General features: G+C 40.9%; 1 protein-coding gene across 1 annotated transcript in view; it reads left to right on the top strand.

Annotated features, from left to right (window-relative positions):
- Window positions 1–3,651: 3,651 nt before the first annotated feature.
- RTKN2 (rhotekin 2) overlaps window positions 3,652–12,523 on the top strand; it is a 56,608-nt gene continuing 47,736 nt past the window's right edge. The window contains exons 1-3 of the mRNA XM_075216336.1: window positions 3,652–3,899; window positions 9,793–9,992; window positions 12,306–12,364. Of these exons, the coding sequence (XP_075072437.1) occupies window positions 3,750–3,899; window positions 9,793–9,992; window positions 12,306–12,364 (409 nt within the window). The 5' untranslated portion in view covers window positions 3,652–3,749. The remainder of the gene's footprint in view (window positions 3,900–9,792; window positions 9,993–12,305; window positions 12,365–12,523) is intronic.

The raw sequence follows: 12,523 nt of genomic DNA on the forward strand, positions 1-12,523 counted from the left end.
CCAACGCTCTGGAGGGATACCTAACTTCCGCATGCATGCATGCAATTCATGGCCATAGTCTCTCTAGCATCTCCGCAATGACAACAGGTACGTGCAGCCTATAGATCATCCGATGGTACAACATGGACCGTAAGATTACTTCTGCCTAAGCGGTAATGGCATTTAAAGGAAAACTGGATCTCGGAATCCTGAAGCTCCCTGCTGACGCATTTCGTCTTGTATCAGCAAGACTTTTTCAAAGCCTACCCACCATCTTGTCAAGCCCAGTGGTTGAAGCAGTACACACCACCTTCATTGGAGCGCCAAGCAAAGTGCAGCATATAGGTGTGCCTTGCCTCTCCCTGAAATGGTTTTTCTAAAGTTGGCAAGTATGTTATATGTATATTCTATACATATATATTGTTTCTCCTATTATAACAGGCACTGTGTTAGCTCTGCAGCCAGCAGAGTGTGTTAGACCACTGACCACCAGTCTGACCAGTCCTGGCAGCCAGAGGCTATGCAGCCAGGCATTTAAAAAATAATTAATTCTAAACAAATATGTGTGTCCAGACCAGTCAGCAAGTGGGCAATAACCTTCAGTCTGTTACGGACTTACCTCTACCCTGTTCCAGCACCGCCCGTCGAATGTCGGAAGCCGCACTTTCAGGTATCGGCGGTCACATGACCGCAACTCGGGCCGGGAAATTTGAACTTACCTGTCTATATAAACTTCACTCTGACACTCGGTGAGTGTCAGAGCAACATGAGTGCTTCCTGGCTCCAGTTCTCTACTAGGATCTCTGTGCTCTCCAGCTCCAGACTCTTTTCTGTGTTCCAGTATTGCCTGTGTGACTATTCTTCCTCTCCTGCCCCGTGTAACGACTTGCTGACCACTCTCTTGTTATCTGGTGCCTCTGACTCGGCTTGTTGACGCTGCTATTGCCTCCTGTCTTGTACCTCTGCTCCCAGTCTGTGTACCAAACCTGTATATTGCTGATTTTGCCTGCTGCTTCTGTACTGCGTTGCTCCATTGTGTACCGGTCCCGGCTGTACTACGTTCTCAACTTGCTTTCCCTTCCGCTATACTACATATTGAGGTGTACCAAAAGGGCCGCGACCTGCGGCTCCTGGCAGCTAAGCCCACCCCGCCTTGCGGCGGTTCTTGGTGAACACCGGGGAGTTCATTAGACTCTGCACCTCAGGTTAAGCCAGTGCCAATCAAGATTACTATCAGATCCAGCTTATCCGTTACAGTTTGCTCTGACGGTGGATTCAGCGGCAAGGGATCTCTTGAAACACTTGGTAGGAAGCGTGGAGAAACAAGAGGCCAATCAAGAGCAGCTTCTAAAATTCCTCCAGAGTTTATCTGCCCAGATGGATACGATCCAGAATACCTTAGTGGCTTCCGGACCTCCAGCACCCGTGGTTCCTGCTCCTGACCTTTCCCCCACAGCCGCTGTTACTACCTCTCAATTGTGCATACCCAATCCCCCTAAATTCAATGGAGACCCTAAACTATGTAGAGGTTTCCTGAACCAATGCTCCATTCAATTTGAGCTTCTGCCGGGGAATTTTTCTTCTGAAAAAGCCAAAGTGGCCTATGTAATCTCACTTTTGTCCAGTCAAGGCTTGGCTTGGGTTTCCCCATTGTGGGAGAGAAATTACCCAATTTTGCACAATTATGCTACCTTCTTGTCTACATTCAAAAAGAGTTTCGACAAACCTGGGAAAGTATCTAATGCTGCCACCGGTTTATTATGTGTACGCCAGGGAACCCAGTCTATGGGCCAGTATGCGGTCCAATTTTGGACTAATTACGAGGCTCTCATGGCTACATTCTGGCAGGGGCTTTCATACTGTATGAAGGACGACCTGGTGTCACAGGAACTTCCCGCATCCCTGGATGATCTCATATCCCTCTGTGTCAATATTTATCTACGTTTCAAGGAACGTAACTCTGAAAAAGAGCAGTCTCTTCACACTTTGGTTCGTCTGGCTCCTAATTTTCAGACGCCTGTACTTCTTCCCGAGGAGCCTGTGCAATTAGGAAGAACTCGCCTATCGGCCGAAGGAAGAGAGAGAAGGTTTAGAAGCAGATTATGTTTGTACTGTGGAGAGAGCGGTCATCTCCTGGGGTCCTGTCTAAAGCGTCCGGGAAACGACAAGACCTAAAAAGTTCGGGAGAGGTTTAATTGGGCCATCCTAGTCAGTCTCTCTCTACCATCCGAAGTAAGGATAGTCTTATTATTCCTATTTCTTTCCGGATGGGATCTTCTACCTCTTCTCAGTTTGCACTTCTCGATTCTGGAGCTGCGGGTAACTTCATCTTGGCCGCCTTGGTATAACAATTCTCCATCCCCTCTCAACCTTTGGAACAACCTATGGGGTTCGCCAGGGATCTCTGATAGCAAATGATACTTAGGGGCACATTTATCAACAGTTGCATAAAATGAAAAATAGTTTTCAATCCTTATCGCATTGGTAAGGATTGAACTATTTCTCATATTTATTAAAAAAATCCCCCCAGGAGCAGCAGTCACGAAAAACTGCTGTTCCTGTGAAGTTAAAAACTTACCTTTTCACTGCCTCTTCGTTCCCGAAGCTGCTGTGCATTCCACAGAAGCCTTGTGCGCATGCTCCGTCTGAAAACTTCTCTGCACTTCAGTGTTGCAGAGAGCGGAGTGTGACAGGGAGGGATCATGTGATCCCTCCACACATGCGTGTAAAGCTCTGCTCTTTGGAGTAGAGCTGAATAGTGCTGAAAAATAGCAGAAACCGTAATGTACACTAGGCTGGCGTACATTACCGTATGTGTTAAACCATTTCTATTCATTGTTAAATTACGGTACATAACAGTCCTCATAGACATCTATGGGGACCGCTATGTATTACAAAAAAAAGTGCAAAGCAGCGATGCACTGTTGATAGACGAGGCAAATACTTAATTTGGCGTCTATTGCTCGAAAACTGCTGTTTTCAGGGAATAGATGCAAATTGAAGGTTTAATAAATAGGCCCCTTACTGCCATGAACTAGCCACCAATGTAAAATAGAGCCCTACTTCAGCCAGAAACTTTGGGGGGAATTCAGTTAGCCACAATGTCCCTCAGAACATCGCGGCTGCAGGATTGTTACATAAATCTCTGCTGATTTTTCCTTGCACCCCATAGCGGTGCGAGGAAAAATGAGCAGATATTTTACCGTAGCAATGGTAAAATTGCACAGCCGCGATGTTCTGAGGAACATCGCAGATTACTGAATTACAACCTTTGTGTTAAGCATAGGGCAATGGAGACAAAATATAGTTGGATAAAATTAAGCTGATTATAAATTGTATCTTCCTCTTCGCTTTCATATTAGCAAAGAGATATTTTTTGTAAAAATAATAATTAAGTGCCAAAAATAGAAAACCTATAACATATACGAATCAAGTGCCCTGGACAAGTCACGTGCTGTTTGCTGTCGTTTACATTTGTCTACATAATCCAAATATCAACAGGGAGGTCGCAAACGAAAAACATAGGGGTGGTAAGTGACATACCAACCAAGGGAGTTCGTTTAAATGATATGACAGTTTAAAACAAATCAGTGTCACTGAAGTTGTAAAAATGAATTTATCTGAATCTGTGATGTAAAGAGATAAGACTGTAAAATCGAAGGGGGATAGAGAATGGTACGGTCCAGGCCTGTCAGCTGCGGCCCGTCCTTTCATCAGCTGTATCCAGGGAGCAGTGGAACGTTCGGAGCACTGTGACGTCACCCAGCACAATGGAGGAGATCGAGTGTACAGCGCGGCGCGAAATTCAAATGTTACGACGGGGAGAGAGGTGCCGTGCTACCGTGTCCAAGTGCTCTGCCCTGGGGATGGAGATCAAGCGCAAGAAGATCCGAGAGAGTGCGATCTTCCCCTCGCTGGAAGTGAGTTTGAATGAAACCTGCGTTATCGCTAGTACACAGACTGCCTACTGTACTGATACAGGAAGGGGCGTCCATGTATTGTGTGCTCTGTGCACAGCGGGCAGCCTGCGGCTTTCCTGTTAGATCATTGTACTAGATAAACACAACGGGCTGGAGTTATCTATATATTTGTATGAGTACAGAAACAATGTGTCATTGACTGTCAGCAATGAACTGTTGCTATAAAATTGAACAGAATATCACCATAAATTATTTCCTGTGAAACTTACATTTTCAATGACATTGGAGCATTTTAGTAAACAGGTGCAGAGTTGTCACCCCCCTCCACTTTGAAAATCCTTCCTATGTTTATTGTGCAAATAGTAGGGCGTTTAAAGGGTTGGTAGCAAAAATCAAAAAAGTAATGTGCTCCACTGTTGTTCCTGATCAGTATGCCAATTCAGGTGTACCCCTTAAACATGTTTTACATGATTTACCATCAGATCTGTGCTCTTTATCTGTCATAAGCATCGGCTGAAAAAATTATTACTCTGCACACTCCATAGAGATCTATGGACACTGCAGGATTGGAACTACATTGTTGAAAGTCATTTTTTGTCTGGTTTAAAAATCAAATGAAACGATGCAATGTACTTTTGAACAATAATCGTTGTAGCATACACACTAAGGCGATATTGAGTCGAATGGCCGTTTATCGTTTGGTTGGCCCGGTTAATCAGCTGAAAATACTGTAGTGTGTACCACCTCCACCCTTCCCCCACAAATAATATTGTACCACTTTGTGAAAAGTGATCTGAAGGTAAATTGAGTAGGTTGTGTACGCATAAATCGTCATCTTTCAATTGTTGATGAAATTGTTACAGAAATAGCAATTGAAGTTGGATTGCATAGGTGTGTACCTGGCTTTACTCCTATATTCTTTGGCAGCAAATGTTAAAAATCCTGTCCTTTACTGTCAAAGCCATTGTGACTTTTTCCCCTTCTTATTCAGTTCAGATTCCTGTTTTAAGATTTTAGTTTCTGTAAACTTGAAATCTGCTAGAGAGCTCTTGTTTTTGTCTGTCACTTAATCCCCTTAATCACAAAGCACATCTGTCATACTTTATTTATTTTTTTATGCATGTGAGATAATGATCTCACAATATTACAGCTTGGTTGGGGGTGTGCACAGCATCAATGTGTGTGTTATGATGTCACTGGAGCCATTCCAGGCCTTGAGGGCCTGAAAGTTATACAGCAATCACCACACCTATAAGTTTGTTCATAGACTGTACAGAGAAGTAATAGTGTTTTCTCCACCTATCAGTTTCCATATTTTAAGCACTGGTTGTACTATGTTGCTGAGTTGAACACAGATCGGGAGATGGCTTGTTCGCGGATAGTGTGTTGCTCACTCAATGTGGGGCTGCCAGTTATAGGAAGAAGTGATGTGTAGCTAGTGATAGTACTATATGTTTGTAGGTCACTGTTGCTAATGTAATTCTCGAGTTAGAGCCAATTAATTATACATTTTCTACAAATTTGCAATGTTACAATTGTATTGTACGTTCACTGAATACATTCAAGGTGAAACAGCAGGCATAATAAAAACAAAAAGAAAACACACAGCATACTATATGGCCATAGCACTTACAACAAACATTTACTATTTTACAAGCACTTAAAATTTGTCTTAAAGTTTAATTCAGGCCTGTCCAACCTGCGGCCCTCCAGATGTTTGTGAAACTACAAGTCCCAGCATTCCCTTCCAGCTATCAACTGGTTGTCTACCAGCAAAGCATGCTGGGGCTTGTAGTTTCACAACACCTGGAGGGCCGCAGGTTGGACAGGCCTAGTTTAATTGTCTCTCCCATATATTTCTAAAGCTTTGGTCGGAGCACCTGTGGTTGGCATGTTTGCTTCTCATATTGACCATATCTGTAGTCTGGTTTATAGGTGACTGTTTATTCTGTTTCTACTGTTCAAACTAATGACTTTTGCCCCCTATTAAGCCTTGAGATAACATTATTAGAATTTAGCCTATCCAGTCCAAGTCGCGAGCATGTCAAAGCCATGTAGACTAACTTGAAATCCCACTTTGTTGACAATGTACATGTTTTCATTCAGAATCTTTGTGGTAGTGCAGTGTGAGAGTCTCTATCCTTCTGCATTTCCTGCAATGTAATTAGAGGCATCTAGATGTTTGTAATCCTATTATCACTGCAAATTATAAAAATTGTCATTGCATTTTCTAACACACTTAGGATTATATTTAACTGAATATAAAAGTCTGACTATTACCATGTAACAAGTGTATGAAAGGCCGTTTATCACTTAATCATAGTACAGCATTCAGTACAGTGGATAGTGGTTCTAAATGATCACATGAGCTCAGTGTCATCTGCTCACACTAACAGCTAATTTAAATGTTTTTGTGTTTTTCATAGCACACAGAGGGAGAGACGCAGTTTTATGGGTGGTTTATCTCAATATTGATATGTGTGTAAATTACACATTGCCGTTAGCTGTTTATTCTGCCTGTACTGTTAATGTTTGATTTTTCCAAACTGCATGACCAATGCACTTAAATTTATTGCCCCATACTATGGGGTCTATTTAATAGGTGGTGAAGTTGTTTGTTGTTAGTTAACAGACAGTTAACATCAGTGATTTCTCCGCCTTAACATAAGTTCCTGGAGTACCAATCAATTAGTCAATTTATTAAGCTGCAAATTGCTTCTCACAGCAAAGAAACGGCATCTCGGGATAGCATTATAGATCCTTTTCAAAGGGATCCAGCCAAAGGCTCCCAGTATCTGCTGGATCCGTTATGGGTGCAAGTGCTATGTGCATGAGCAGGAGGGAGAAAGGAAGGGGAAGGAGGGTCTTCACCAAGGCCCCAAGGGCAGCCCCGGCATGGTAAATTGTAGCGGTAGTTTATTATGTATCGCTGGGATTTGGATCGATACACATTCATAATTGCCACGTTGGGGTCATAAATAGACCCCTGTATCTTTTTTAAGCGGTGTCAGAGGCCTCTCACACATTCATCAAAAATGAATATTTAGCGTAACTTCCCATTTTATAAATATGAAGTGTGTGAATTGGGTTGATGCACATATTTAAAGCTATTTAAGCCATTTTTAAATCTGAAATGGTAATTGCAGATATCATACTTTTAGGGTGCAAGTTCTGTTTTATTTTACATTGTCAGATGCAGTTACATGGCTAAAAATGCCTATATTTAAATTTGCATGTGTGAACGGGTTCATGGTTTCATGCTTAATAAGTTTATTCAATACTTGTTTTGTTTGTTTATATAATTTTTGCTTTGTAACAGGGTAAAGTTCTAAATAAACCACAAAACAACTGCAATAACAAAGCAAATGTATGAATGGAGTTTAAATAATACATGTACACAACAAAGAACATATTGGGGGGGATGCTGGACATCAGCGAATGGTGGTTTCGGGATTTACAGAGACCCCATACAACACATCTATGGATGGCAAACAATGCCTTGTGTGGCAATTTGCAAAATGCTTTTGTAATCAACATTATGTTTTTAACTGCTTATGTGACTTTAATTAAAATGAACATTTTAAAATTGCTTTGCAAACAAATTAATGTCCACTTCCTTCTGAATTTGATTGACCAATTAGGCATAATTATTTCTAATGAGTTAAAGGCACACAAACCCTATATGTCAAAGATTTCCCATATGGTTTATGTGATATAGAGACTATATATGTTGTACAGAACTGCTTTCTTGTGCATTCTGTGCCTACTACAGACAGCAGGTAAACACATACTGTTCTCAGATTGTCTCTGTGTAACACCTTAACCTGGTGTGTGCTTTGAAGCCCTTCCCCTGCCCCACCTCTGTCTCCTCACTCCCTTTACACTGGGGAGATAGAAGGATGGGATGAAGAACGGTGGAATAGCAAATCACTGAGGAGAACTCATGGCTGCCAATAAATATTCTCCCACAAGAAGCTCTCTTCCAGGTACAACTAGAAATGGGCTGTATGTTCACATTTACTTTCCTACACACAACACAAACACTGAAAAACTGAGCTTAGAGTTTGATTGGGTCCCCCTGTTCTCACACACCCTTCCTTTCCACAGAACACATGGGGGAAATGTTTTATTGTATGTCATGTGCAGTGTCCTCCCCAGCACCTATTTCCTCGGTGTTCCACCCTTCTGGTTTTACTTGCCACCCGACTCTTGGGGCCCAGCAGAGTCTTGTTATAATAGAATAAACCATTGTTTCTCCTATTAGAGCAGGCACAATGTGAGCAATACAGCCACCAGTGTATGTTAGACCACAGGTCTGACCAGTCCTGGCAGGTGTGGGCAATAACCTCCACAATTTTTCAATATTATTGCAAAGTATTACAACTGCCCCCACCCGTCTGGCAATATTTTCTGGGTAGAACACTGATGTGCAGTTGGCACTTTGGTAATACAAATAATATATATTTCTAAATGTTTAAAAATGTATTTATTTGAAAATCTCTTTATTGGTTTTAAGGAAGAGAAAACAACAATAATAAGGACTTTGAACTTTTCCATAAATTAAGGCATCAAGTACAAATGATAGCATCAGCTTAACTTATCAGAATAAAAATTTGTTAGGTATATCAGTCAAAACAGGCATCATATGTGCATAGGCATGAACAACAACGATATTATAATGGAATGCTTTGGAATCTTGAGCATTCATAAACAAGAAAAGAGTCCAGGGGGTAATAAGGGATATAAACGAGACAGTGACTGAATGGTAGTTGTTTACGTCAGGGTAGGGCCTGGTTATATCATTGAGGGTGAGACCACCAGGTATAGGATGAATACATGTACGTGGGGTGGGTGGGTGGGTGGAAGACCCCCACAACAGGGAAAGTAAGCACGTCTGCCAAAGACCAGAAATCCGCAGTGGTGATTTTAAATGTATTTGGAAGTGAAATGTTTGTCTAGGGGGTCGTACTGACACTCATTCCAGAGTCTGGGGACTGGCATGTAGCCACATCACTGGTGGGCCAGTGGAGGGGTAGCGGCAGCTGCCCTAGGGGCGCTCAGTGGTAGTGTGCCCTTGCTCTACTGAAGCTGAAGGACTGCCACCCTGGAGCCAAAAACATGTTTGAGGCGGTGCTGGACTTTGTTCTCAAAGTCTTGTAAGTCAGTCTGTGTGGCTGTATGTGGGTAGGGGGCACCCACCTCACCACTGAAGAGAATGTAAGTGCATGGTCCAGACTTATTTTGTGTAGATAAAAGGATCAGTCTGAATTGGATAAGGATGATGGTGGCCGGTCACCCATCTCCAGCCCGGTGTTAATAAGTTGTATAAAAACACGGTCTGCTAACCCCTCTAACTGTGCAGCATCACTGCTTTCAAGTGGTGTGTGTAACCGATCAGCTCTTGGCTATATGTTTCTGTGACCAACAGATTAATGAGCACAGCTCCCTGGCTGTTCTATCTCAGCCCTCTGCCAGCTACGTCCTGAACCAGTAAGTGATCAGGAGGATTGGCCCAACCAGCACAGAGGTGCTACCGCAAACTACACACGACCCAGAAGCATTTGCAGGTTCTAGTCAACATATTACACATACTTTTGTAACAATCTTTCCTCTCTAAAAGTGCCGCATTGAAAAATTTCTTGCTTATTTCATTGCTTGTTCAGAAGACGTTTATTTTGAACCATGTGACAATTGCTTTCCAGTGTATCATCCTTTTTAAGTTTTTGGATCCACTGGCAGAATAATTTGATCATTAATTATAGTATCTATTTCAAAGTAATCCTTGTGTTACACCTCTCCTGAATGTTTGTGTGATATATTTAGGGTGTTTTTCAATCTAGTACTTTATTTTTATTTTCCTCTCAATTTTGCTATTCATGTCTTCCAATCTTAGGACAATTGCATTCAGGAAAAGCTTGACTTTGAAATTCGAATGCGGGAAGGAATATGCAAGCTGCTGTCAGTCAGCACTCAGAAGGATCAAATCCTGAACGCAGTGAAAAACCTTATGATCTGCAATGCACGTATACAGGGTTATATGTCACGGCTCCATTCTCCACTGGAACAAAGTAACATGATGAACATCGGGCGAAGGTGAGTTTATTTAGAGAAGAATAATGTAGTCCTTTTAGACTCCATATGAGTGTCTATCTGCAGTGTGCTGTTTTAGCTGCGCATCACTGAACTTCACTAAACTGCCTTCATGTAGCTGCCTTCAAAGATTCTTTGCTAGAACTGTACAACTGCGTGAAGTCCTCTCCACATATGGAGCCAAGGCCACATGCAGAGTGTGACTGGATGTTGTGCAAGAAGTTACAGAGCTGCACACGTTTGGTTGGAATTTCAGATCACAGTATAATGTAAAGAATGGAGGTTTCACATCAGGTATTATATTTAAAGGACAGAGGGCTCAGTTATATAGTTATCTTGTAACCACAGACCACTCGGGCAGATTATTTGGAGACCAGTTATTCCAGCTGTGCTGTCAGTCCCTCATAATGGAGCAGTTCATGCATTTTGAGAATTGCAAATAGTCCCATTCACCGTGCAGATACCAATTCACTTCATCAGACGATACAACATATAGGTGATATTTAATTTTATCGTGCCTTAATTTTTGTCAATCTGTGTAGAGTGAATATTTTTGAAAGAATGATTTAAAATATGTATCGCCTGACTGGGGCCTCGGATCCTTCTCTGATCAATACAACATTATATTGCTTGATCAGTATCAAGACAAAGTAACCATTTATGACAGAAGGGATCCCTGTGAGATCTCTTGGTGAGTGGATGACTATATATTCCATCACCGCATGCCCTGCATACTGATTGAACCAGTGCATGCTCTCCATGGGAAGGAACTTTCTCAGCACTCTTTTGGAGTAACTGTATTGAAGCCTTATCTGTCATGGTCTGTCCAATGTCCTGTCGCCACAATTCTGTACATAACCATTATCATTTATTTATATAGTGCCAGCAAATTCCCTACTGGGTAATACAGAGAGACAGATGGGACATTTTTAATCGTTATCTATATGTGTAACTTAAGCTATCTGTATGGGAGTGTTTGTAATGCAGAATTACCTGTCTTAGTACGGTGTCACAGCAAAATCTCTTTGTGGTTCAGTGTGAAAGATTGCTGTGTGTGTTTTTCATTAAAACCTTCTTATTTATTTTTTTTGCATGTTATTAATGTAGTGATTGCTTTCTATGTCTGTCTATACTTCAGTGAATGTCTATTTCTTCTCATTAATTTGATTCATCTCCTGTGTAGGAAATAAATGCCACAGGTATTATTTTAGCATTGGTGTGCTTCCTGTGCTTCTTCCTCTTTGATAATTATAATTATGCGCTCTATTTATTAATAATAATCTCAGGCAGTAGCATACCTCTTTGCCGTGCCATTCTTTGCAGATATACACGAGCTCCCTTGCTCACTCGCACATTCATAGTAGAACTTAAAGCCCACATTTCAGCTTTCAATTCCAGTTCTTTTAAATAAAACGCATTTACAAAAATAAGTTAGAAATGGACAAAAAAAGTAAAAAATAAATAAATTAAGAATCCTTTCATATTAAAAAATATAAAATAAAGTAAAAAAATGCTTTATTCAAAACACATGCCCCTGTGATGGTAACAGGTATTGTGGTGGTATAAATTGGATTAAATATGCTTCCCCCAAGGCATACTGCCAACGGTAATACTTTCAAGGGTGAAGCTAGATTAAGCCCTAATGTTGCTCATCAATATTGTAAACTCTAAAGAGTGGTTTCTTGGTACCATCTGCTGGCCAAATCCTTCAACTGCACAATTCATGGTTGTACAAGCAGTCTTTCTTCTTGGGATTCCAAAGTCCTAGTTACATTATTTTTAATCTATTGTAGATTGTTACTCAAACTTCTTGTATTCTCCGGTAATGAAAATATAATTATACTTTAAGCATGAATATTTAAACGTCTCAACCTCTGCAGTCTCTGACTTGGAACAATAAATAAAAAGGCATGCCCAATATATGATTTATATTTTAAGGTGTGTTATGCTGAAAAGCAAAGCGGGTTAATCCAGATAATGTATTTATGTATTTTATATTTATAAGAGAATATTTTCTTTTCGCCTTGCTCAACAAAGCATTGCTCAGGTTGAGACACCTCAGCGTGACAGCTCTCAAGTCAACAAAAACTGACTGTAGACGTACCATAATTGTAAACGCATTGCGATGTGTGTATATCGTATCCATTCTGTGCAACAAGAAACATTTGGGTTATTGTCCGTTTAAGAAGCCTCAAATTTGTGATATCTGACAGTACAGTCAGTACGTTTTACAATGTCCTCTTAGCCATCAACTTTGAATAAAATTTTCTCTAAACATTTCTTTTTTAATAAATATTCATTCCTGTTCGTTTGTAGGTCATCAGATGTTGGAATAAAGGAACGCTCAGTTTGTCCAGGAAAACTAGCTATATCAGGTACCAAAATGTTTCCTTTACTGCAGATCTATAGTTGCTAGCCATGCTTGTTTTGCATTTTATGTTGTGAGTTATGTTTGTTTTATGCTTTTTGTTTTACTTACTGAAATATAAAGAGAAAATAAAAATGTTATGTTTGTCTTCAAATATTGTTGAGTA

The sequence above is a fragment of the Mixophyes fleayi genome, chromosome 6, assembly GCF_038048845.1.
Source record: "Mixophyes fleayi isolate aMixFle1 chromosome 6, aMixFle1.hap1, whole genome shotgun sequence".
Classification (NCBI taxonomy): domain Eukaryota; kingdom Metazoa; phylum Chordata; class Amphibia; order Anura; family Limnodynastidae; genus Mixophyes; species Mixophyes fleayi.